The sequence below is a fragment of the Dermochelys coriacea genome, chromosome 1, assembly GCF_009764565.3.
Source record: "Dermochelys coriacea isolate rDerCor1 chromosome 1, rDerCor1.pri.v4, whole genome shotgun sequence".
Taxonomy (NCBI): domain Eukaryota; kingdom Metazoa; phylum Chordata; order Testudines; family Dermochelyidae; genus Dermochelys; species Dermochelys coriacea.
Window position 1 is genome coordinate 274,597,661 of NC_050068.2, and position 27,653 is coordinate 274,625,313.

General features: G+C 41.9%; 3 protein-coding genes across 8 annotated transcripts in view; 2 read left to right on the plus strand and 1 right to left on the minus strand.

The window, feature by feature from the left end:
- Positions 1-5,249, plus strand: part of CEP290 (centrosomal protein 290) — a 103,233-nt gene extending 97,984 nt beyond the window's left edge. Inside the window, 4 exon segments of the mRNA XM_043492570.1 lie at positions 1,786-1,859; positions 1,996-2,099; positions 3,424-3,512; positions 4,445-5,249. Coding sequence (XP_043348505.1) covers positions 1,786-1,859; positions 1,996-2,099; positions 3,424-3,512; positions 4,445-4,633 — 456 coding nt within the window. The 3' untranslated portion in view covers positions 4,634-5,249.
- The window catches only part of C1H12orf29 (chromosome 1 C12orf29 homolog), a 34,383-nt gene extending 11,005 nt beyond the window's left edge, over positions 1-23,378 (minus strand). The window contains exons 1-8 of one of the 3 annotated variants that reach the window (XM_038401732.2): positions 23,243-23,378; positions 21,294-21,373; positions 20,709-20,826; positions 19,863-20,091; positions 10,864-10,980; positions 9,554-9,751; positions 7,648-7,817; positions 4,415-6,184 (exon numbers count right to left, since the gene is read on the minus strand). In XM_038401732.2, coding sequence (XP_038257660.1) covers positions 5,996-6,184; positions 7,648-7,817; positions 9,554-9,751; positions 10,864-10,980; positions 19,863-20,007 — 819 coding nt within the window. In that variant the 5' untranslated portion in view covers positions 20,008-20,091; positions 20,709-20,826; positions 21,294-21,373; positions 23,243-23,378 and the 3' untranslated portion in view covers positions 4,415-5,995. The other 2 variants (XM_038401723.2, XM_043492555.1) reach the window with 2 other exon arrangements.
- C1H12orf50 (chromosome 1 C12orf50 homolog) overlaps positions 23,357-27,653 on the plus strand; it is a 28,673-nt gene continuing 24,376 nt past the window's right edge. For 2 of the 4 annotated variants that reach the window (XM_043492539.1, XM_043492544.1), the window contains exon 1: positions 23,357-23,501. The gene's annotated coding sequence lies outside the window, so the exon portion shown is untranslated. Of the gene's footprint in view, positions 23,504-27,653 lie in introns of all 4 variants that reach the window. The other 2 variants (XM_043492533.1, XM_043492535.1) reach the window with 2 other exon arrangements.

The window sequence follows — 27,653 nt, forward strand, 5'->3', positions numbered from 1 at the left end:
CACTTTCTATCTCCAACTTCAGTTTGCCCCTCTGTAAAATTCGGATAATACAACTTGGCTTGCTTTGTAAAGCACCTTGAGATCTACAGACGAACAGCACTTTGAGAGTAAAGAATTATTAATCCTGTCTGAAGGATCTCAAGAAAGGGAGAAACTCTTTGATGTATCTGTCTCTTTGGATCAGTGTGTGTATCCAGCACTCCTACTCTCTTGCAGGCTTCCCATGCCAAGAAAATCTTAGGGCTCACTCAAATAATATAGTAGTCACCTCACCGAGCCTATTTCCCTCTGACCTGCCACCAGTAGCGAACCATGCCACATAGCCAGAGCTCTTGCTAGGGCCATATTGTGCAAGCCCCGAGCTGCCACAGGAAGGTTCCATTCAGCTGCATCTAGCCTATCCAGGATCAAAGCTTGAAGGGAGTGCATCCACTTTGTCCCAGAATTCTTGCCTTCTCTGTATAGTCCCCCTATTGGACTGATCATTATATTTGGACTGATAAGTTCCCATTTATCTTCCATTGTTTTCAACTGACTACCATATTTTTAACTAATTAATTATTTGACTGCATTTATCTAGGTGATTTGCCAGTTGTGCTGTTTGATATGACTGATTCTTTGAATGCCTTGTTTTAACTGATTGCTGCCCATACCCACTGCCACCTCTATTTTGCTTTCTTCCATATTTGATAACGCTCAAAACTCCTTCTGACTCCTAAAAGAAAAGGAGTACTTGTGGCACCTTAGAGACTAACAAATTTATTAGAGCATAAGCTTTCGTGAGCTACAGCTCACGAAAGCTTATGCTCTAATAAATTTGTTAGTCTCTAAGGTGCCACAAGTACTCCTTTTCTTTTTGCGAATACAGACTAACACGGCTGCTACTCTGAAACTTCTGACTCCTGACCACTTCCCTTCTCCAAAACCTCTGAGAGAGAAAAGTATGTGAGGATAAAGGACACTAATTCCTCAACTACTGACTATGGGCCTGATCCTACAACCTTTACTCATAAGTAATTTTTTCTAACAAAAATAAGGATCACATTATCAGGTCCTCTGCTTTTATTGCTTAAAAAATGTTAGTTATGATCACCTTCAAACAATTCAAAAGTTAATTCTTTAAAATAGTGGAATTCATAGAGATTAAAATATTTTACCTTAATTTAATTTTTATTTTTGTTTATATATATATATTTGTTTATATATATATATATATATATATATATAATCAGGTCCTTAGGGCCAAACTTAAAGGTATTTAGGCATCTAGAGATGCAGACAGACACCTAGTGGGACTTTCAAAAAGCACCTAAGGAGGTTAGGTGACATTTTGACACTTTTGTAAATCCCATTAGGTGTCTATCTGCATCTTTATGCATATAAATACCTTAGTAAATCTGGCCCTTGATCTTTATTTAGACTACACTGTATTTTCTTTTCCTTCCTACAAGGCAGTTGAAGCACTAATTCATATTTACTATAATAGGCTTATAGATAACTTTAGACGCTTTATAGGACTTACCAGGTCCTTACCAGATACAAAGGTGCATCTGAAAGTTTTTATATTGCAATTTATGTTTGTCCAATTAAAAGTTCAGTTTACCTTTTCTCTAAGATTAATACTACAGTTCTCTCTGCTACTAGGCTTCTGTTTTTTTCTTTCCCTGTATTACTTTAGCTATGGTATTCTCAAGTTGAGTTGCTTTGAGTTAGTAAATGTAACTATAGGTATTGTTTTCAAATGTAAAATGTTCTCATTTTCCTTATACTTTTTTTAAACCTAAGATTGAGCTTCTCAAACACTTTCCTGAAGGTGCTAGCACGGAGCAAGGCCTTGCCAGAGAGCTTCAGCTTCTCAGGTAAAGTACCAAGAATCATCCCTAAAATATGAACCCCCGCTCCACTATGTACAGAAATGAGAATAAGACGTTCTTAGATATGAATACCCAGAGCAATTTTTACTCTTCACAATATTTCAAATTAATTGTCTTGCAGATTAACCAGTAATCGACTGGAGAAGGAAAAAGCAGAACTAGCTCACCAGGTGGAAGCTTACCGACATCAAACAGGCACCAATGCAAGCAAAGGCTCTGCAGCCGGTAGCCATTTTCAGTATCCAAAGTATAAGGATTTTTCAGTAATTTGGGCTGGAGCTGCTCTCATTTACTACACTAGTGAGAGTTGGGAGTCATTCTGTAACAGTAAATTAAATTACACCAGTGTAAAACTAGTGTAAGTAAGAACACAATAAGGCCTTCAATTTTTGAGCACCTATGTAAAGCTGCAGGTACTCTGTTGTAAAAGAAATACTTGCGAAAAAGCTAGATCCTTTACAAATATATTTTTATCTTCAGAAAAGGATATTTTATGGTAATTTTGTGATTATGTTAACAGCAGTTGCTGAAGAGAATACCTTTCCTTTTTGAAAACGTACATAGTTTCCTGATGCACACATCAGGATTCTGTGCACACTAGAAGCAGATAATTGTTTGACAACTATTGCAACACTGGTTTTGCATGTTTTCAGTGGCATATGTATTATACAGCTGCTACCAGAAATCATGGTTTAGGCTATCCACTAGCAAGTTTACAGCTACTTAGTACTACTTGTAACCACATAACAAGTGTCAGGACAGAGACTATGAATGGGGGCGTAACAGTGGAACTATGCTATTAAATTAATTTTAAAAAGCACCTTTGATCTAAAGAACATTTACCATAGCTCCCCCTTCCTTACAGCTGCTGCCCCTTCCCTCGTGATTCACTCTGAGCACTGTGGTATAATTAGAAATAGCTGGATTAAATTTTAAAACAATTAGGTATAGAAACTCAATAATGGTAAAATCTATTTAGTTTTGGAATAGTCTCTCAAGAGAAGTGGTAAGAGCATTTTTGATTGGAAAATGCAGTGGAGTAAATGACATAATTGCTTTCTTCTGTATTTAACAGTCTAGCACAGCCAGCCACACTGGATTTAAAAAAAAAAAAAAAAACGTTCAGCAGAAACATTCAGCTGTCAGAGTGAAATTAACAACATTGGTCTTTAAACTTATCAGGAATGAAGGTTAATAAGACTTAATTTTTAAAAAATGGGGCATGTCAAACCTCTCAGAGCTATGTTTCAGGCAGACTCATTAGGATAGCACTGCACTCAGTCAATCAAAACATTTGCTTCACAACAAAGACTAGCCATTTAATATTTTTCATTGAGAGCTTATGTTGTGAAGTAGATGGAGCTACCAGAATAGTGTTGGGGATGACTTTTTGACATTGCAAGATTGGGTAACTGGGTTTAATGTTCTCCACTATGTATTGCTTATTAAATATAATAGTTATGAATAGGTTAAACATTAATTGATTTGCAGTATCTTGAATTTAGTAATCTAGCTTGTCCTTTTCATAACATAAGATTATTTTTTTTAGAGAAAGGCAGAATTGACAAGCTAATGGTAGATGTAGTAGATCTCCAGACACAGCTGCAAGCCTCAGATCTGGAAAAACAGCAACTTACAGTGAGTAGCGTATGGATACCACCACAGTGATATTGTTCACTTATCTTATGAACTAATGGATAGCTAGGAAACAAGATTACATCCACCCATTAGTTGAGGTCTTATATAATGGCCAGACTTATGACTTTTAAAGTACAAACTCTCCAAAAACAAGTTTATAGTACATCCCTACTTTATGGATTCATGCGTGTAGTGCACGACAGATGGAAATTGCTATTGTTAAAAATACTGAACCACTCTACCAGCTTGTTGCACCCCGCTTCCCTCTACCCCCACACTCCCCAAATGTTTCAGTAGCCAGTAACTGCCACTCCTTTGCCCCATCCACTTTTACAAAATGACTCAAACTGCAACCAGAATCTTCTTACAGCTGCATGTTTAGTTCACAACTTTGATGGGGCCACTGAGAGGATCAAATAAAAAGGGAGGAAGGGAAGTTATGCTCTCTTTAAACTGTTAAGGAGAAATCCAGAACAGAATGCACTGGGACCTTGAGACTCAGGCCCTAAAGCTAGGGTCAGAAGAATATATTGTTTAGAAGCACAGCACTGTGTTTCCCCAAGATCTCTTTCCTCTTATGACAGTATGCAATTATGCTGTACTGACTGTGTGATTAATTTTACAAAGCACTCCAGTCTCACTGTAAACATTTGTTTTGACATATGGTAGGTACTAAACTTTTAACCTCACTTCTTTTTTCATATACCAAAGCACCTGACTTGCAGGTGCAATTAGGTACTAAGGTATATAAATGATAACCTGTATCTTTACTTTCAGAGTGCACAAATCAAAGCAAGCTTTTAAAATATCTCATGAAGGAAAAGGCACACAATTAATGTTGTCATTTAGGCCTTTTATATATACCTTGACACAAAAACAGAATGTAGAATCTTGAATTGTAGTAAGTTGGTAATATTCAATTCTTTTATTAGGAAGAAATCAAACAACTGAAAAGAGAACTGGATAACTTTGACCCTTCCTTTTTTGAAGAAATTGAGGATCTGAAATACAACTACAATGAAGAAGTAAAAAAAAATATTATCTTGGAGGAGAAATTAAAGAAGCTTTCTGAACAGTTTGGTGTTCAAGTGGATATTCCAGCCAACGTGTCTATTGATTAAATCCATGTTAAGTATTTTAAGAACTAACACACAAATTCAGTCAGTAGGCTGTTATATGTAATACCACTTATATGCAAGCCTGATTCTAATTTCTCACCATTGTGAATTAGGGCCAGCTTCATTGAAGTTATAATAGTTTGACACTAGAGAGAGAGAGAAGCAGCAGACTTTTCAGAAAAGTTACTAAAATCTTGTCATTAGTGCTTCAGATCCAGTAGATCTAGCAATCAATGTGAAAACCTGTCTTATTACCTCCCCCCTTGCTTTGCATATTTTATGCTTTAGTTCAGAAATGACAGCAGGGGAGATCAAAGGATTTCAGCAATCCTGGGGTGAAGCCCTTGACTTCAAAGCCAGACCTGCTGCATAACAGAAAGAGTTGTAATACTTCAGCAAGGCAATGAACTTTTTTTGTACTAAGATGTAAAGCTAATTTAATTTCATTTGGAAACTGTCAATATTTGTATAGATCTAGTGTTGGTAGATGTTTGGTACATGCAGAGCACAGATGTAAATAGAACCAAAGTGTGAGAATACACAATTTGTATTGTCTATTTTTCTAAGTTTGAAACATTACTTTACATGCTGCTCTTGATAAAGTTATTTTCTAAACTGTTATGGACTATCTTTTCAAAATAATTAAAACGAGTTTACTTTTTACTATTTATGCTAGTTTATTAACAAGAAAAACCCCAGTTTGTCCCAAGAGATTGGATAATGTAAACAATTTCACTACTTGGTTTTCAAGCCCTAGCACACTACTGCAGCATGGCAGGGGGGAATACAAATAGTGTGGAATGTTTAAATAAAAAAAAATTGTCACAATTTTAAACTTTTTTTTAAAATGTAGGGCCTGATTATGGTCTCAGTTACTGATTTAAATCTGTGTTACTTCACTGATATAGTAGAATGCATTGGGCCCCAAGTCTGGAGCCTAAACATGAGAATGTTTGAGTTGCAGTTTGACTTCAGAATAAACTGCAGGCTGTAAAAATTCAGAAACTCTAAAAGTTAGCTGACTTTTCTGTTTTTAAAACCATCACTATCTGCTTCGCTATACAAGCCCCTGGAATCAGCTACCATTAAACACTGTCCTCCTCTTAGCCCTAACAGCTTCAACATTTAAGGGTCTTTCAAAACCAAAACAGCAAATGTGCTGAAATCTAAGAGAGGGAGATCCATTTTGGATTTGGATTTGCCTTTACTGCTTTTGCTTCATATTATTGATAATATTTATCCCAATCATTTGCATTGTAGCTACAGAGCTACCTATGCCACAATTATTTGCAAAAATATCCACTTATATTGTAGGCAAAGCGGAAGAAGGTACAATCGTACATGTGACAAGATTCTTTTTTCTCTTTAAACATCAAACTTTATATCTTTGAGTCTACTGAACCTTTGCCCATCCAGCTTTGAAAAATGGTTAAACAAACATTTTGGTTCAAAATCACAGTCATATTTGGTCCCATTAACAGCAATGACAACTGGTTGAGAATTCAGATATGTCTCTGGAATTGGCCAGCACATACCAAGATGATGTCGATGGAGCTAAGAAGAGAGAAACAGGAGATCAGTGTAAACATCCTCATACATTCAACTACTTATTACAAATATCCATCACTGGTATCTCAACAGCTAGCTGCTTTGGTCACTGACGTCACGGTTTTGGCATATCACTTACAAAGCTCATAGTTCTTGTACACAGTGTGTGAAACTTATGTCAAATTGCTTCTGGAAGTTTGCCATATACCACTTCAAACTACTAACTTTCCTACAGCTGAAGTATGACAACTTGTTTTAGACAGCAGCAGGAATTCAGACCAAGTAAAGAAAAGCAGGGGGACAGGGATCTCAAAAGTAGGTAGCAACAATTCCAACTGCTGTGATGAAAACTAGGACAGGGTTGTATTTTTTTGGCTGTCATTTTAATGTGATTTAGCAGGTGAATGTGAAAAGAAGCAGACTACATCACTACGTAGTCCTCCACAAACCACAGTTTGAAGACCATTCTTACAGAAACAATGCCAGCTCATTTTGATTATTATAAAGTGATCCCTTGTTTTATAAGGAACTGTTCTTCTTTGAGTGCTTGCACATGTCCGTTCTAATACAGGTGTGCATGGCTTCAAGCCACTGATCCACAAATAAAAAGCAAATTAATTTAGGGTTTTTGGGGTTTTTTTGAGAATTTTTTTTAAAAAAAAAGCAAGCCTTAATTGTCTTAATTCTCCACGGGAGAAGACAATACAGTCATCATCCATTATTTTGTCTGTTTTCAATTAACTGTTCAAACTACTGGCATAATTTATTTAGGATGGAAGCAGGAGTTTTTATACACTATTACTGAATATTTGCCATTATGCTAAGACATTTGTGTGCTCTTATTGGCATCCATTTTAGAGACACTGAAGGGGGGTGGAACGTTTACTGAAAGTACCATGGAAAGCAATGTATAGGATAATGCCAGGTGGATTTACCTTCATCAGCATAAATGACTATAGCAATTTTGAGGTTAATTTGTCTTTATAACAGATAATAAATACCGTAAGTATTTAAGGAGTCCAACATGGTTTGAAAAACTACATCACACAGCAGTTACAAAAAGATACAGCTGCTAGGCAAGAGAGCCACGTGTTTTGGCTACAACGAGAAGTGGCATGTCGAGTGCCGGAGCCCTCCTGCCCCCGGAAAGAAACTGGGTAAGAAGCTGTACTGGGAACAAAGATAGGTGACTAGTGCCTAACTCACAGTTTATGTTGAAAATTATCACACTGGGCTCATGAGGAGCTGATCAAAGCTGTCAAGTGCTAATTTGAAACATGATCTCACAAAGTAGCTAAACTGATTCTCACCCAATTAGAAGCAGCAGTGCATATTGTGTTTTAATCCATTGTGCCTTTTACACTAGTAGTTTTGTCCTTGAAGTGTTTCTTCTGCAAAAGTGTTTTTTGTTTGTTTTTTTTTTAAGTTTTGGGGAGTGCAGATTCACTCATGACATTCTAAATAGTTACCTTGATTAAATGTCCATCATTACAGTGCCATACAATTCCTTCAATTTTACCCTCTCTGCAGCTTTCAAACCAAGATAATATATCACTGTGCTTCAGCATAGGTGGATTCTTTATTTCAAATGCTCCATGCGGTACAAGAAGATGGACAGGGTGCTTCTTACTTCCTAATCCTTTATATAAAAAAAATGAACCTGTTAAATCATGTAGTCACACTGCGTTATAAAAGATTCAAGAATGATTTGAAGGATCAAAAGGAAATAAGTTCCACTGTGCATGGGCCTGGTCTTTTTGCCTGTCAGTAAACTATCGCACAGTGATGTCTTAAAATACTGATTTTATTAAAAGAATGTCATAACCTTGTTGTAGCTGAGATCAAAAATATTTCCAAGATATTTTATAATATGAAGTCATCCTTGGCGTACATAAGTAAGGTTAGGAGTTCATAAAAATGCTACTGAAGAATAAAGTTTTGCTTTTGGAACATAAAAAATTGCACCAAATAGCAGGTGTTTAAAAAAAAAAAAAAGTCTTCAAAGAAGAGCACCAGCCTCTCCCCCCAAAGCCCTTCAGCACACAATTATATATCGGAGGCGATACATTTTGTTCTATGTATATGCGCAATGCATTTTTTAAAATAAAAAATGTCCAATGAAGTGCAATTTAATGTTTGTTTCCCAAGTGGTGCTGCACCACTCTTTGGTTCTGAGAAAAGAGGTCTGTTTAATTGGAAAACAGATGTATATGCCCCAGTCATTCATCCAACTTCACTGCAGCAGCAGTTTGCCTCCACCCAAAGGGAATTTTTTTTGTGGAGGCCTCTTATTAAAATCACTGACTGGCTTTGGAAAGTGGAGCAAACATTGTCCCTGCTAGTTCAAGGTTATGTCTTCACAAAAAGAAAAAGAAAAAAAATGTGTTTTTGCATTATGATAGCTATCTTGATGTAAAATCATAGTGAACACATAGCCCGGGTAGTTTTTACCTGAATATAACTAAGGTCAACCCATGTGGAAGGCACAGAGATTAACGTGACTAGCTACGCAGAGGTAACAAACTACTGTACTGTCTCAATTTAGCTAAATTGTAAAAACGCAGCTATTGTTTGCAGTGAAGACATAGCTGTAGTCTTGCATGGAGGAGAAGAAAAGTATCTCAGCCCCGGTCTACACTAGGCGGGGGGATCCATCTAAGTTACGCAACTTCAGCTACATGAATAACATAGCTGAAGTTGACATACTTAAATCAACTGACTGTGGTGTCTTCACCGCAGTGAGTCGACTGCTGCCACTCCCCTGTTGGCTCTGCCTGTGCTTCTCGCGTCGATGTATCACATCTAGACATGATAAATCAATCCCCACTGGATCGATCGCAGCTCACCGATCCAGTGGGTAGTGAAGACATACCCTTAGTGGCAACCCTTTGGAATTACATGCAGCAGGTTGGGAGGGGAGAAGGAGATAGTTAAAAAGACTGTATGCATTGTGTGGAAACTACCAATCGCTGAAGTATCTAAAAATATCTCTAAACTCCACCCTTTGGGCACTACTGTAGTTATCCCCTTATTTTCTTTTTTAAAGAGAGAGTTATACCAGGGGTTCTCAAACTGGAGATTGTGACCCTTCAGGGGGTCACGAGGTTATTACATAGAGAGGTCACGAGCTGTCAGCTCCACCCCAAACACTGCTTCACCTCCAGCATTTATAATAGGATTAAATATTTTTAAAAGTGTTTAAAAGTGTTTTGGTGTATTTTCCACTGAATGCATCTGATGAAGTGAGCTGTAGCTCACGAAAGCTTATGCTCAAATAAATTTGTTAGTCTCTAAGGTGCCACAAGTACTCCTTTTCTTTTTGTAAAATATTTAAGGTATTAATGAGTGTTAAACAACAACATATGCTATGCTTACCATATGGATTTGCATTAATATTAGTTCCAATAAGCTCCAGGGTTTGTTCCAAAAGATCTGATAATGGCACGGAACTGATTTCCAAACGTCCAGGATCATCTGCATGGCACTTCAATATAAGGGCTATTTCTGCCTCATAATTAACAACAGATGAGTGCCAGCGATATTGTTTGCTATTTTTCTCCACTGGCACCCAACCTATGAAAAAACATTCCATTTTACTTCTTGTCAAGGCACATTAAAAGCTGTACATGCATTAGAAAGTAGCTATAAACTATAGCATTCTACTAATATGAAGAGCTACATACCTAATTATATTTTTACAAGGAAAAACTTATCCCAAGGACAAAGTTACATTGTACCTCAAAGAAATGTGTCAAAGGAATTTAACAGGAACAACTGTGTCTTTTGGCTCAAAGCTTTGCAAATCAGTGTGGCCAAATGCCACAGGAAAAAAAAAATTTCTATGACAGCAGAACAAAGCACGACTGAACAGTGAGTAAATGACATGTTAGAAAGGAATTTTCTGACTATGGTGCTATGCAATGTAGTTGTAGCCATACCAGTCCCAGGATATTAGAGAGGCAAGGTCGGTGAGGTAATATCTTTTATTAGACCAACTTCTGTTGGTGAGAGAGACAAGCTTTTGAGCTATACAGAGTTTTTTTCAGGTCTGGGAAAGGTACTCCCAGTGTCACAGCAAAATTCAAGGTGGAACAGATTGTTTAGCATAAGCAGTTTGCACAAATTGTAAGGGATCATTCAAGGCAGAGTGGCCCGTTAACCCCTCTCTAGTCATAGGACAAAGAGAGGGGGTTAGTGTTGTAATAAGCCATAAATCCAGCATCTCTGTTCAGTCCACATTTTTAGTGTCTAGCAGAGTAATGAATTTAAGCTCCCAGGCCTATCATTTGAAAGTGTTGTGCAGGTTTCCTTTGAGGATGAGGGACGGATAAGGTCAGATATAGAGTGATCACTTTGTGAAAAGGGTTAATCCACAGGTGCGAGATCATTAGAGCGCATAGTGATTGGTTTCACCCCCACAGTTGTTATTCAGGCAGTTAGTGCTCTGGATGAGGTACACCATATCTTGGGGTAGGCATGTGTAGGATCAATGAATCTTGAAAGGTGTGGCGTTGATCATTGTAGCAGTGGAGATGCGTCTTCAGGTTTTGCATCTGTTGTTCTGGCAGGATCTGGTGCCACTCCGAGTCCTGTTCTGTGGGTATTTAACTCTGGGTCTAATTCTAATCCACTTTAGAAGTAGAGAAAAATCCCCTTTTCTTTAAACCAGACTGTATAGTATATACCTGGAATGTGTCCGTTTTCATCGGGCAAAGGGTTTCCACTCAATTGCTGGATTTCCTTTGCTGGAATCCAGCATTCTGGGACAGGTCTGAAGTCTTCTTCAATATTCCAAATAAATTCTAAAAATAAAAATGTTAAATATTTATTTTGTGACAAAATTTTAGCTAATTCTATTTGACCTTCTTTCAAAGTAATCATTCAAATAATCTGATATAAGAAGCGTACCAGCACGAGGTCTAATCTTTTGTTGTTGTTTTTTGTTCAATTTTTGTTTTTTTAACTAATTTGGTCTACTAAGATATTTAGGCAAAGAATTTCCATTTCATTCCCACAATCCTGGACTTCTGGGGCTGCTCTCTTCTCTGCAGCTCACGGAGGCAGAGCAGCCTCTTAGCACTGAACAGTCTGGCCAGAACACCTCTGTTCCTGCTTGCTGCCAGATTCTCTGCCACTTCAGCAGAAGTTCTTTTGCTCCTGCCCTTTCTACCTCTATTTTAATTTCTTTGCTCAGAATTCCTCCCCCTCCCTGAGTCAGTTAACCCTTTGGGAGTTCAACCCTCCCTGAACCACCACTACATTGTCTCCCTGCTTGTTCCTCCAACTAGTGCTCTATAACTGAGGCAGTCTCCTGAGACTCAGACAGTGACTTGTGCCCAGCTTGCACTCAGCCTTCCATCTCTAACTCTGTTAGGTCCTGGTGCTACAAGCTGGTTAGGGAGGTGCGGTCCCTACCAACCAAGGCAACCATGACTCCAGCGAGGAAAAAACAGGCAAGGAACCTCAGAGCAGAACAGAGAGAGGGTCCAAAAGCAAGGTGGACCCTGACCACTCGACTCATGGGTTAAGTCCCAGGGGCCAGCCACGGATGTCTAACTGCAGTGTAGACATATCCGCTGACAATGAGTTCCTCCTCCCAGGGACAATGGGACTGAGTGGGAAGGATTCTGAGACAGATCTTTCGAGAGGGTCTTCACGTCTTAAGGAAGGCAAGCCGGAAAAGACCTCACCAAATCCACAGCAGAGTTTCTGCACTCCCAAAGTGCATTCAAAAGGCTTTAAAAAAAAAAAATCTAAAAGGGCAAAAAAGGAAAGAAAAAGCAATAAAAAAAATCCAGAAGTTATGAGTCCTCTGATTCCTCTTCCTCCCCCACTGAGGAAGATGAGCTTTCTGACTCTGAAACCTAAGCATGCTCCTGTGAGTAAGCTTCAGAGTAAATTTCTCCCCACAAAATCCTCATATGTGGCTGCAATACCCGTTCGCTCCTCCCTTCGAGGAAGTGATTAGGGATGAACGGAACAAGCCTGATAAAGGTAAGCATATTAACAACATTGACCTCAGACTCTACAACATTCAAGAACCCAAGGGCTCTATTACTGATACACGAGAAGTTGATGCCAGTGTAGCGTCCCTCACCAAGGATATGATTATTTCCTCAGAAGTGGAGTTCAAGCCTAATGAACCCACAAATAGAAAGATGAAGGCCACCCTTAAAATGGACTTTGAAGATTCCTCCACCACTCTTCAAGTGTCCCTGGCGGCCACATGCTTTGCAAGAGCATCTTTTTCCTGGTTGTAAGATCTCAAGGCCTCTAAGGACAGAGATAACCCTGACTTTTACTCCACTTTAAAGAACTCTTCCTAGAAACAGTGTTTGTAACTGATAGTTCAGTGGATGCAATGAGGTCCTCAAGCCCAAGCTGTGACTTCCAACTTAGTAGCTAGGCGCCACCTATGGCTCCAACCCTAAGCATGTCCCATGCTCAGCCAAGTTTACAGGCTCCCTCCTTTTTTGAGAAAAGCTGGATACGGTAGTTGCTGACAATGTGGCTAAATCCAAATATTCTCTCCCTTCCCCACTAAGTGCCCACAGAAAAAGACAGACTGGCATTCAGAAAGAGGTGCACCTTTCTCTCCTCTTCCTCACAGAGAGTCAACAGATTCCCCAAGGGAAACAGTGGAATTGGGGACTGGGGAGCGTAGGAGCGGGATTTTATATTTGTACTATAAGAATTAATGTATGTCTTGATTTCATCCTGCTAGCCTTCCCCAACTGAATAGCAGAAAGGAATGACCCTCTGGGACTATGAGATTCCGTTTTCCCACATGCATTACAATTAGCACCTGTGATAAAGTTTAGTTAATGAGAGACAGGATTTTGTATTGTGTCTATGTTAATTAGATTAAAGGAATGTTGAAGGCCTGAGCACAACGTAAACGGTTTTTGACCACAAGATTTAGTCTTAGTAACGATAAACATCAACTGGCAGGACTGTGCGCATGGTGTGTGATATTGAAAAGCATATGCTAACTGTTGTATTTGCGTTTATTGTAAATACAACAGTTAGCATATGCTTTTCAATCTCACACGCACACCATGCACACAGTCTTACCAGTTGATGTTTACAGTTACCAGTCCAGAGTCTGGATCAACCTAGTGGCCAGCCAGATTGGTCGCAGAGGGGAGCAGGGCTCTGTCAGTCATGATCCAATGCTCCTGGAGTGTGGCAAGATGAACCCAAAGTCTCATGGCCAAGCACCCTGTTCTTATAGTCTTTTTTCTCTGTTGAAGTCTATGGATTTTGCTGCATCAGTTTCTGACAATTACTCCTTGATTGGTGTTAACATTTCAAAACACCTTTGAGAGGGTTATCCTGTCCTGGTTTCGATTTAATCAATTGTCTTTAGGGGTGACAAACTTCCTCTCAGGGTCATCAATCTGCCCTTCTTTCATTATGGATGCGCATTTATGATTTTCTGGCGTCCTTAAATCTCTTCACTCCACCTTCCTTGACCATCTGGCTATAACAATGGCCTTCACACCTTATCTTTTCCTGATGTATGCATTCCTCATTCACACAATCTCTCACAGAGAAAACTGAAATTAAACTTCACTAAATCTTGTGGTCAAAAACAGTTACATTGTGCTCAGGCCTTCAACATTCCTTTAATCTAATTAACACAGACACAATACAAAATCCTGTCTCTTATTAACTAAACTTTATCACAGGTCCTAATTGTAATGCATATGGGAAAACAGAATCTCATAGTCCCAGAGGGTCATTCCTTTCTGCTATTCAAATGGGGAGGGCTAGCAGGATGAAATCAAAACATACATTAATTCTTATAGTACAAATATAAAATCCTGCTCCTACAGGAGAGGGGAAAGGAAGAAACAGTTCAGAGTGACCTCAGCCTCCCTGAAATCCACTTTATGACAAAGATCTCATATGCCTTCACCCAGAGCTGAAGCAAGGGGAGAGGATTTCTCATTTTGTAAAGGAATGGTTTTCATCAACAACAGACAAGTAGATGAGGGAAATAATAAGCTAGGGATACTCCCATAAGCTGTGGGTTCCACTCCATCCATTCTTCATCCATTCACCCAGCTCTAAATGACCAGAAAATCTGATCCAGAATGAAATGTCTTATCTTCTGGATATGGGCGTGATAGATTGTGGTCCCCCAGAATAAAGGTTCTCCAGATTTTACTGTCTTCTTCACTGTACAGAAGTGCACGGGGATATTTGAGCCATTCTTGACATCAAAAGGCTCAAAAAGTAGATGAAGAAAATGAAGTTTCAGAAGGAGACCCTGCCCACAGATGTCATCGCTGTCCTGGGGGACTTCTTTACTTCAGTAGATCTAGCAGATACATATTTTCATATCCCCATCAGACAGTGTCAATGCAGACTTCTGAGGGTTGCCTATGGCAGGAAAGATTAACAGTACCAAACTCTCCTATTCAGCTGGTCATCAAGCCCAGGGTTTTTACAAAGATTATGTTGATGATAATAGCCACAGCCAGGTCACAGTGAACTCACCTGTACCCTTTCCTGGGCAACATCCTGATCAGAGTTCCACCGCAGTCAGCAGCACACAAGGGCTATGTTTCAGACCCTCTTCTGATCTCTTCCAGGTGCATGGCTTCATCATAAACACCAAGAAAAGTGCTCTGGTTCCACCCAGGAATTTATTTTCTTACTCCAGAGCTGCAGGCATAGCTCTATGCCTCGAATTGCTAGGACTCCTTGTGCTGTGTATGAGGAACACTCCATAGGCGCAATCATGCATCAGAAGTCTTCAGCCTTTATACTAAATGTGTGGGACCACTCCCCAGAACACATGGAAGATCAAGTACAGATTCCAACACATTCAACTCCTTACAGCGGTGGTCAGCCCATGGCAATAACCCCAATGATGTGCTCATCTGTCTTACAGATCCTTTAGTCCTTACAACTGACTCCAGCCTAGAAGCCTGAGGAGCTCACTTGAAGACCCAAATAGCGCAGGACCTCTAGACTGAGGTCCTCAAGCAGCTTCAACTAACAGCCTGGTTATTGAGAATGAGACATTCTAGTGCTTGTCTGTCTGTCCTCCATACTCATTGCCTGCTTTCATCTAGCAGAGTCTCAATACTAAAGCGTACTCCTTTGTCTGGTCAGGATTCAACAATTCGTGCCAGGAGCACAATGCAAATCTCAGAAATCCAGGAATTCCAATCATTCTGGACTATCTCTGCTCTTAGTTGCATGTTATTCACAGGATCCTCAGACTCTCTGCAGACAATCCACGGGTGGCCAGAGTCCTTCAAGCAGTCTGATTAGCCAGCCACTCTTCCCAAAATGAGACTTTCTGCAATTTCTGTGCGCCCTGACAAGCCTCTGATTTCAGCATTAGCCTTTTATTTATCCATAAGATTCATTTCTTAAAAGCAGTTACGTCTGCCAGGGGAATGCCTGTGCTGGCACCCTTATCTATACAGGAGCCTTACTGCATGTTCCATGAGGACAAGAAGATGCTCAGGACACCAGAATCCTTTCTTTGAAGGTAAGCTCTTCCTCCCACACTTCCCGAGTGTTACTCGCACAATATAGGGCACCCGGCCTATATCCTTCCGAGGGCTCAAGATGTGACCCTGTCAGTTTAGGCACCCCAACCCTTTCCCTACCAAAGGCTCAGGGTGTAAGGCACCTACCCTTTCCCATGGGGCTCAGGGAGAAACCTGGCCAATTTAAGTACCTGCCCATTCCCATGGAGCTCAAGGCTCTACGGATCTGCAAGATCTTTTCCCAGTGAAAGAGCCTTACACAGCTGTGCTCTAAACATCTATTTCAGGGGTTGGCAACCTTTCAGAAGCGGTGTGCGAAGTCTTCATTTATTCATTGTAATTTAAGGTTTTGTGTGCCAGTAATACATTTTAACGTTTTTAGAAGGTCTTTCTCTATAAGTCTATATTATATAACTAAACTATTGTTGTATGTAAAGTAAATAAGGTTTTTAAAATGTTTAAGAAGCTTCATTTTAAAATTAAATTAAAATGCAGATCTTATCAGTTTAGTACGATCCTTGCCCTTGCTTTTCCTTGCTGAATTTTCCAATGTCTGCAAATAGATTATCTTCTCTGGGGAGAGAAAGATTCTATTCATCCAGGCCAGCAGCGGGCTGACAGGGCCGGAGGCCGGTATCCGGGGCCGGCAGCGGGTTGAGCGGGGCCGGCGGCCGGTATCCCAGGCCAGCAGCCGGCCGGTGGATGGAACCCCAGGCTGGCAGCAGAGTGCCACTGAAAATCAACTCGCGTGCCACAGGTTGCTGATCCCTGATCTATTTATTAGCAACACCCACAGAATACATATACCAAGCAAACTTCTTATGCTCATCACTCCCAACAGAGACAAAGTTCACCCGATCGCCAGTCAGGATCCACTCATCTGGGGGTTTCTGGTGATGCCTCTGCATGTCACTGTTGTGCAGAGGAGTCAGAGTTCCAGCAGCTTGATGTTGAACTACCATCCAGAAATGGTTCCCAAAGAGCACTGTTTTTAATTTATATTATATAGGTACAGCTAGCTAACTCCTTCAAATGTACTAAACCTATCCCATTATCCCACATCCCTAAATAACAAAAGATTTTACCAATTACACACTGGCACCTATGTGTCCTCCTTTCTGCCCAAGTTTTTTTACATTTTATCTTTCATGCACAAATTGTAACTTAGTTGTGACCTTCTCTGTTTATGAAGATAGTCAGCATAAAAATGCTGGTTAGAGCTTATCTTACTTCTTGAATCTCTTTCTGTATCCTCCCTAATTTCCCAGCGCCTTTACAACGTCTCTACTTTACAACGGCGGTGGCTATAACACTCATTAGGGACATTCCTGAGGTGTGGGTGCTTCATCAGCAGCAGAACATTCTTTTTTTTCCAATTTTAGTGGTGAACTCCCTGAGTTTCACCTAAGGCTGGTTTAATATTGGTGGAGATGGGGTGGGGGAAAGTGAGGTTGACCAGGTCTCAGGCCTACACAAGAGGATGGGCATCTTTCACCCTGTCCAAAACAACAGCAGCCAACTAAAAAAGGCACGGCATCTTACATGTTAAAAGAGCATTGAAAATCTCTCTCAAACATATAGAATCCACAAAAATATCAGGCTCCCTATTCATGTCTTTCCACCCAAAATGCCAAGTACTCAGAGCTCTCCAAGTCCTCCAACACTAGATGGATTAGACTATGTATTGTGGAAGCCTATAAATCATCAGAGGCTCCTGTCCCAGAAGGGATCAAAGCGCACTTCATGAGATCCTTAGCAACCTCCTGGGTGGAACAAGCAACTGCATCCACTGCGGAAACCTGCAAAGCAGCCACTTGGTCTACAGCCAACCCCTTCATTTAGCATTACAACATGGACCTTCTATTCTCTGCAGAGGCCTCCTTTGGCAGGAAGATGATGCAACCGGTGGCCAGAAATAAATACTGACTCACAAAAAGTGGGGTACTTCTTTCCTACCAAACTTTTGTTTCATAATCTCACTTCATATGTTCACTGCTTTCTACTTTCCAGATGTCCAGCACTGTGAGAGATGCTAGGCTGCAGAATGGAAAACTTCTTACTGATAATTTCTATTTTGATAGCAGCATCTCCCAAAATTCTAGTCACCCTGGATAGTTCATGAGTCAAAGGTCAGATATTAAGTGGAATCCTTACCATATGACCATATTCCTTGGTATAATGTACATAGCTATTCCATTATTCCTGGAATGTTTTTTAATAATGATGTTATGCAAATTTTTCATCTTGGGAATAACTCATCTGGCAGCAAGCAGGAGCAGAAGGGCTGTGGTCAGACTGCAAAACTAAAACACTGATCTGCCTCTGAGAGCTGCAAAGAGAGGACAGCAGCCCCATCTTTCAAAAAGGGAAGGAGGAGAACCCAGGGAGGACAACAGCCCCATCTTCAAAAAAAAGGGAAGAAAGAGAATCCAGGGAAGTACAGACCGGTCAGCCTCACCTCAGTCCCTGGAAAAATCACAGAGCAGGTCCTCAAGGAAACCATTTTGAAGCACTTGGAGAACAGGAAGGTAATCAGGAAGAGTCAACATGGATTCACCAAAGGTAAGTCATGCCTGACCAAGATGATTGCTTTCTATGATGAGGTAACTGGCTCTCTGGATATGGGGAAAGCAGTGGACATGATATATCTTGACTTTAGCAAAGCTTTTGATACTGTCTCCCACAGTATTCTTGCCAGCAAATTAAAAAAGTATGGATTGGATGGATGGACTATAAGGTGGACAGAAAGCTGGCCATGTTGTCGGGCTCAACAGGTAGTGATAAACGGCTCTATGTCTAATTGGCAGGCAGTATCAAGCAGAGTGCTCCAGGGGTCGGTCCTGGGACCGGTTTTGTTCAACATTTATTAATGATCTGGATGATGGGATGGATTGTACCCTCAGCAAGTTCACAGATGACACTAAGCTGGGGAGAGAGGTAGATATGCTGCAGGATAGGGATAGGGTCCAGAGTGACCTACACAAATTGGAGGATTGGGCCAAAAGAAATCTGATGAGGTTCAACAAGGACAAGTGCAGAGTCCTGCACTTAGGACGGAAGAATCCCACGCACTGCTGCAGGCTGGGGACCAACTGGCTAAGCAGCAGTTCTGCAGAAAAGGACCTAGGGATTACAGTGGATGAGAAGCTGGATATGAATCAGCAGTGAGCCCTTGTTGTCAAGAAGGCTACTAGCATATTGGGCTGCATTAGTAGGAGCATTGCTAGCTGATCGAGGGAAGTGATTATTCCCCTCTATTCAGCACTGGTGAGGCCACATCTGAAGTACTGCATCCAGCTTTGGGCTCCCCATACAGAAAGGATGTGTACAAATTGGAGTCTATTGGAGAGCAACAAAAATTATTAGGGGGCTGGGGCACATGACTTACGAGGAGAGGCTGAGGGAACTGTGCTTGTTTAGTCTGCAGAAGAGAAGAGTGAGGGGGGGATCTGAAAGCAGCCTTCAACTACCTGCAGGGGGGTTCCAAAGAGGATGGAAATCGGCTGTTCTGTTCTCATGGTGGCAGATGACAGAACAAGGAGCAATGGTCTCAAGTTGCAGTAGGGGAAGTCTAGGTTGGATATTAGGAAACACTATTTCACTAGGAGGGTGGTGAAGCACTGGAATGGGTTACCTAGGACGTGGTGGAATCTCCATCCTTAGAGGTTTTTAAGGTCCAGTTTGACAAAAGTGGATGGGCTTGATTTAGTTGGTGCTGGTCCTGCTTTAAGCAGGAGGTTGGACTAGATGACCTCCTGAGGTCTCTTCCAATCCTAATCTTCTATGATTCTAGACATCCAGAATTGTGGGAGATGCAGCTAACAGAAAGGAAATTTTGATAAGAAATTTTCTGTTCTAGCCATGAATTTCCATTCTAGCAAAAGAAATACCATGGGGCAATGAAGGAGATATACACTCGGAAAAAGTTTTAGTATTTAATACTAGCCCAGAGTGAGGAACAAGTGACCAATTAGCCAAAATTATAACGATAGTACATGGAAATAAGTAAAGTCATAATAGCATTTGAAAAGAAATACAGAAGTTTTGAGCCGGATCACTAATATTTCAACATAATACTAGTTTTGTTTAACCAAAGGTCTTTCTCTCTTAAAGAAATGCTTCAATTACCAAGAGAAAAAAAAAAAAAAAAAAGAGAAAAAACCCTCACTGACCTTTTGAGTCTTCCATTGAATACAGGAATCTTTTAAACCTTTTCTCAGACAGTTTGTTGGGTTTTCTATCCAACCTGGCCCAAAGATACGGCTGCCCTACAGGTTTCAGAATTAGGAAAACAACAGCTTGTTTAGATAATAGCATGCAGGACAGGATTTCTCCCACTGAAATGGACAGTTTAACATGAGACGTAAAATATCCAGCAGTAAATATTCTATTCCCTCCTGCCTGCAAAAAAAAAAAAGAGAGTCATATAAAAAGAGGACATATTTAAATTGAGGTTAATTTGCTCACTTGTCAGAAAACCTAAGAGCACCATGAACAGTACCTTGTTTACTTAATATGATGCACAAACTGCTTGAAATATATATTTAAAAAAACACAAAACAGATATATGCATATTCAAAATATACTTTCAGTAGGAAGCGAGAACAGGAGGAATTTTCAAGGGTTCATCAGGTATTCATTGAACCACACTTTTTCCTCACACCTCTGCAAATAAAATACCATCTGACTTTCTGAGAAAAAAAAATTCTAATGACAAAATGCCAACCTGACTAGCCAGGTAGAATAGTTTTCTTTGGCTACCAGGTTAATTTAAACTAGATCATTTTCACCTGGACTTTGGTTTCACAAGCTATACAAAAATCCAGAACAATTTTACAGATAGGTGTATTTTCTATAAAATTACAGTAAACTTACATTATCAGTTAATGCATATTTTATACTAAAGCCATATTTTTAATGAGAGAATATGAATTTCCCAGATTCAAGAATGCAATAAAATGAAAATTATTTACAACTTAATCAACATGAGAAGTCTGCATACAAATCTTCTGTATTACCTTTATAGGTTGTTACATAACAGCAGGTTCCATCCACCTTCTCAGTTGGAATTGCATTGTATATATCTGCATCTAACGCCTTCCGATTTATGGTTTCAGTTGCCAAAACTTTAAATGGCTGAAAAGACAACAATTATTTAAACCTCACTCCATAACTTCCCATATGGACTCTAATATATTATAATTGACATCCACAAACCCAGAATCATTTTTTTTATTCCTAGTTTCTAATATTGCCTAAGAATGCAACTATTTCACAATATATTACAAATCTGAAAATGCATCAAGGCAAAGGAATAAAACTTTCACACCTGTTGTCTTATAAAGAATCATTTAATGAGGCTGCTTCCCTCCTTTCCATTCGGGATTTATCTTTAGGAACAACCTGCTCCCACACTTTAAACTAATGTGTGTAATGCAGAAGAGTTCCAGCCTGGTGCTACAGAATTTCAATAGATGCCTTCATGGCATCACTATGGCAACAAAAGTTCCATGCATCATTTGAGGGACTAATTGTTCCTAAACTTCAGTTTAGAGATGGAAGCCCTACTAGTACTAAAATGATGGTGATAATAATAAACATACCAGAGTGATGGAAGCTGGTTAAGGCAAACACATTTTGAACAACATAATAAAGATTGTAGTCTTCAGCTAAATCTTTCTTCCTTAAAGAATAAAGAGGTGAGTGTTCCAAGGAGTCTGAACAGACACCCAGTGGACATCGTGAAGCTGATCTTGTTTTCTGAGAGATGGTGTTGGTAAGATTTCTCAAAATAGGTTTAGATGAAGAAAAATAATTTCTGGTAAAGATTACTTCTAAAATATTCTCCTGTAGAATAATATCCTTTCCCCTACTCTTCTTTAGACTGTCAGCTCTTTGGCATAGGAGCTGTCTCTTTCACTGTGTGGCAAAGCACCTAGCATGATGGCACCCCAATGTTGGTTGAAGCCTCTAAGTACTACTGTTATTGAAATACATAAGAAAGAGCCTGATTATCTCCGTTTTGCACCTTCTACAGCAATTTACTTCTGTGCATTATGGGTGTGAAATGCTACCTGATCTGATTAGTACACCCACATTGCACTGGTGTAGGTGAATACAGAAGGTGCAAAATAGGACAGAATCAAGTTCACACTTTCTTCTTTCCGTTTTAGTACACGTATACTTAATCTTTTGTATTTCCACATAATACTTGACTAATTTTTTATAGTTATGCACATAAAAAGTTCTTACTTTACCCTAACCTTCTGTCTGCTTCTTAAACCAGTAAGAAACACTAATTTAAGGAAGAAAACACACTAACATAAACACAGTCAAAACAATGTTAGATCCAAGAACTTAAACAAACAAAATGTGAAACACCAAATACCCATATCATTGCCATCTTTCGGGTCTGCAGGAGATAACTCCTTGAAACAGAGGAAGGACTGGATCCTGCAAGAGCAAGGATTTCACAATACTTACTTGCTGGGTTATAAACTCCTAAATCCTTTTAACAGGAGACTAAGAGAACCCATCACAAGCGTTATGTGACCAATTATTGCCATCAGACTTAAGGAAGAGTGATGTCAGCAGGCCACCCCTGAAGTCACTGGAGTATATCAACCAACCAAAGCCTCAAGGAAAGACCTCCCCAGAAAGATGCTGAAGAAAAGTGGGCTGAAGAGGGATAAAGAAGAGCAAATGACCCCAATTACTTCTGAAAAAGAAATCATCATTCCGATAAAGTTTTAGTCATCAGTACTATTCCACCTGGCTTACCCTCAACCTGGTATGTGGGCAGTTCCCTATTGCTGCCTTACACAATTAAAAGATGCATGGAGCCACCAAGAATCCCAAAGATGCACCAGACACTGCTAGAGCTGGATGTGGCTGCAAGTCTCAAATGCCCTTGTCCCCAACCAGCCTGCTGCATCCCCTCCTCCCCAGCCCCCCGAGCCCCCCTCCAGCCAGTCTCACCATCACCCGCGTACCCACCGCGCCCCCTCCTCCTCCCCAGCCCCCCGAGCCCCCCTCCAGCCAGTCTCACCATCACCCGCGTACCCACCGCGCCCCCTCCTCCCCCCCAGCCCCCCGAGCCCCCCTCCAGCCAGTCTCACCATCACCCGCGTACCCACCGCGCCCCCTCCTCCTCCCCAGCCCCCCGAGCCCCCCTCCGGCCAGTCTCACCATCACCCGGGTACCCACCGCGCCCCCTCCTCCTCCCCAGCCCCCTGAGCCCCCCTCCAGCCAGTCTCACCATCACCCGGGTACCCACCGCGCCCCCTCCTCCTCCCCAGCCCCCCGAGCCCCCCTCCAGCCAGTCTCACCATCACCCGGGTACCCACCGCGCCCCCTCCTCCCCCCCGGCAATCCCAACATCACCCGGTGTCCCCCACGCCCGAGCAGCTTCCTTTCCTCCCCCACGGCCAGTGGCTCCAGCGAGACCCCTGAGCTCGCCCCTCATGGGCGGCAGGTCCCCTCTGCGCCCGGCCCAGGACGCCGTGCGCTCCCTCCGACATCGCTGGACCGGGCCCAGGCGCTGCCCCGGTACCTGGCGCTGCCGCTTGGCCGAGGGCTCCTCTTTCACCTGCGTCACAAACAGGCAGGGCACCTTCCGCTGCACCGAGCCCAGGCGGCTCATGGCCCCGGCTCCCCCCACGCGCGACCGGCCCGAGAGCGGAGCCGGAGCCGGAGCCGGAGCCGCCTCCCGCCGGCAGGGCCGGGTCCGCAGCGCGCGCGCCGGGAAAAGGAGCTCGCGGGGCGGCAGCCGACACAGGGCCTCGCGGCCTGCAGCTGCGCCCTGCGTGTGTGTGTGTGTGAGCGTGTCCCGCCCCCGGGGCCCGGCGGGTGTGTCTGGGCGAGAGGTACAGCCTCCCCGCGGCACGGCGGCCGGTCATTGCCTCGGGTGGCCCTCTGCGTGTTACAGCCCCACAGTCCCCGGCCCTAGGGATGGTTGGGGGGTAGCTGGGTGGGTGTTACAGCCCCACAGTCCCCGGCCCTAGGGATGGTTGGGGGGTAGCTGGGTGGGTGTTACAGCCCCACAGTCCCCGGCCCTAGGGTTGGTTGGGGGGTAGCTGGGTGGGTGTTACAGCCCCACAGTCCCCTGCCCTAGGGATGGTTCGGGGGTAGCTATGTGGGTGTTAGAGCCCCACAGTCCCCTGCCCTAGGGATGGTTCGGGGGTAGCTGGGTGGGTGTTACAGCCCCACAGTCCCCTGCCCTAGGGTTGGTTGGGGGGTAGCTATGTGGGTGTTAGAGCCCCACAGTCCCCTGCCCTAGGGATGGTTGGGGGGTAGCTGGGTGGGTGTTACAGCCCCACAGTCCCCTGCCCTAGGGATGGTTCGGGGGTAGCTGGGTGGGTGTTACAGCCCCACAGTCCCCTGCCCTAGGGATGGTTGGGGGGTAGCTATGTGGGTGTTACAGCCCCACAGTCCCCTGCCCTAGGGATGGTTCGGGGGTAGCTGGGTGGGTGTTACAGCCCCACAGTCCCCTGCCCTAGGGATGGTTCGGGGGTAGCTGGGTGGGTGTTACAGTCCCCTGCTGGGGCGGGCGCTAGCCTCCCGCTTTTGTGTCGCGGTCGGAGACCTTCACAGTCTGCCTCAACCTTGGTTCAGCTCAGAAGCAACCTCAATGTTGTAAGCCGCCTCTGTTGCGGTAGCTCAGCTCCATTTTCTACATCTGTGTTGGCCGTGGCTTTCATTATCCTCTCTATGCAGTAATGTAAACACATCTTTACTTGCTCACTTTCCAGGCTTGGAAGGGTGGATGAAACTCCGTGAAACCTGGGTATGGGAAAAAGATAGAAATGAGACATTGGGCAAACGGACAGGACGGGACTGACAGCAGCGATGGCTGTCTTCTCAGGAAGAACATAAACTAAATATTCGTCACTGCAAAATGTTGCTGGTTCCAACTTAATGTATTGTGGGGGTCCTATCCTATTTCATGTAAGAATTTCTCAAGTACTAGCATGTGCTGTATGGTACGTCTTTGTGGATTGCCAGTTTCCTAAACTGTTCTCAACAAGGCCTATTCAAGTACCAGGACATTTTATTATTTATTTTATGTATATATTTTTATTGTTAACAATACCATTTTTAATATGGAGGATTGTGTGAAGTCAAGACTACTGTGTTCTGTCCTAGCTCTCCCACAGACTTGCTGTATGACCTTATGGAGGTAACTGGTCTGTACCTCAGTTTCCACATCTATAAGAAGTGGAATAGTACTCAGTTAATGTTTCTAGAGTGATTTGAAATCACAGAGAGAAAGCAGAATCATCTCAGGTCACAAACATCACAAACTAATTTGATTTATTAAAACTAATTTGGTTCTGGAGTTGGCCTCTGTATATTTCTTATTATGAGATGAACACACTGGCACTGTTGAGCTGCAGAAATCTGCTGGAAAGCAGCACCCACTAAGATTCCTCAAACACCTTTTCACAGTTCTGAATATTTTGATCTGAGGTTATACAAGGGCTATGCAGAGCTAACTACGTCAGTTCTTTTCTTACCACAGTCAGCCAATAAAAAGTTCTACATACATATAAATAAAAAGAAAACAAGGGAAGAAGAATTGGGACTGTTAAACAGTAAAGATGGTGTGGAGATCAATCTAGGAATGGTCCAACACCTAAATAAATACTTAACCTCAGTTTTTAATAAGGGTACCGAGGAGCTTAGCAATAGTGGCAGAGTATTTAATGGAAATTACTATATCAGAGGGGGAAGTCAAACACAAACTGGTTAATGATACTAAATCAGTGGGCCTGGATAATTTCCATCAAGAATATTAAAGGAACTGGCACATGAAATTGCAAGCCCAATAGCAAGGATTTTTTAATGAATTTGTAAACTTGGATGTTGTACCCTCTGACTTTAGGATTGCTAATATAGGACCTATTTTTAGGAAAAGGGGGAAAAGTGATCTGGGAAACTACAGGCCTGTTAGTTTGACCTCAATTGCATGCAAGGCCTTAGTATAAATTTTGAAGAGTAGTTAAAGACATAGAGGTAAACGGGAATAGGGATAAAATACAACATGATTTTACAAAAGGTAGATTGTGTCAGACCAACCAGATCTTTTTTCTTTGAGGAGTTAACTGATTTTTTAGACAAAAGGAATACAGTAGATCTAATCTGCCTGGATTTCAGTAATGTACTTCATACAGTTCCACATGGGAAATTATTAGTTAAATTGGAGAAGGTGTGGATTAATATGAGAATTGAAAGGTAGATAAGGAATTGGTTAAAGGGGTGAGGGTGACTATAACAGGTCATACTGAAAGGTGAACTGTCAGAGTGGAGGGAGGTTACTAGTGAAGTTCCTCAGGGATCTGTCTTGGGTCTAATCTTACTTAACATTTTTGTTAACGACCTTGGCACGAAAAGTGGGAGTATGCTAATAAAATCTGTGGATGACACAAAATTGGGAGGTATTGCCAATACAGAGGAGGCCTGGAATATCAAACAAGAAGATCCGGACAACCTTGAAAACTATAGTAATAGAAATGGGATGAAATTTAATAGCACAAAGAGCAAGGTCATGCACTGAGGGACTAAAAAGATTTTTTGCTATAAACTGGGGATTTATCTGTTGGAAGTAACAGAGGAGGCAAAAGACCTGGGTGTATTAGTTGATCACAAGACGACTGAGCTGCCAATGTAATGCGGCCATGAAAAAGTGTAATGCAGTCCCTAGGATTCATCAGGTGAGGTATTTCCAGGAGAGATAGGGAAGTGTTTTTACAATTATACAAGACACTGGTGAGACTTCATCTGGAATAACGTGCAATTCTGGTCTTCCAAGTTTAAGAAAGAAGAATTCAGAGTGAAACAGGTGCAAAGAAGGGCTATTAAGATGATCCGAGGAATGGAAAACCTACCTAATGAGAGGAGACTCAAAGAATTTGGCTTGATTAGCTTAACCAAATGAAGGCTGAGGGGAGATATGATTGCTTTCGGTAAATATCAGGGAGGGAGAGGAGTTATTTAAATTAAGCACCAGTGTTGACTCAAGAACAAATGGATATAAACTGACCACCTACAAGTTTACGCTTGAAATTAGACGAAGATTTCAAGCCATCAGAGGAGTGAAATTCTGCAACGGCCTTCCAAAGAGAGCAGTGGGGGCAAAAAAAACCTAACTGGCTTCAAGACTGAACTTGATATGTTTATGGAGGGGATGGTATGATGACTGCCAATAATGGCATATAGCCAATTTGCGACTGCTAGCAGCAAATATCCCCAGTAGCTGGTAATGGGACACTAGATGGGTAGGGCACTGAGATACTACAGAAAATTCTTTCCTAGGTGTCAGGTCGGGTTTGCAGGGTCCTAGAGCCTGGGCTCCACCCCGAGCGCAAGCATCTACACCGTAATTCAACAGCCCCTTAGTCTGAGCCTCGCAAGCTCAAGTCTGCTAACACGGGCCAGCCGCAGGTTTTTAATTGCAGTGTAGACATACCCTAAGAGACTGACATTGGGAGTGTTGAAATCAGGTTTAACACTAAAATTACTTGTGGCACCTTAGAGACTAACAAATTTATTAGAGCATAAGCTTTCGTGAGCTACAGCTCACTTCATCGAATGCATCCGATGAAGTGAGCTGTAGCTCATGAAAGCTTATGCTCTAATAAATTTGTTAGTCTCTAAGGTGCCACAAGTACTCCTTTTCTTTTTACGAATACAGACTAACACAGCTGCTACTCTGAAACTAAAATTACTGTTCCTGCAACAGAGAGACAAGATGGATGAGGTAATATTTTTTATTGGACTAACTTCTCTTGGTGAGAAAGACAAGTTTTTAGCCACACAGAGCTCTTCTTCAGGTCTGGGAAAGGAATGCTCAGGCTATGTCTGCACTACAGTGGCACAGCTGCACCAATGAAGCTGCGCCACAGACACTGTCGCGCTTCTGGTGAAGACACTCTAAACCAACAGGAGAGAGCTCTCCCATCGGC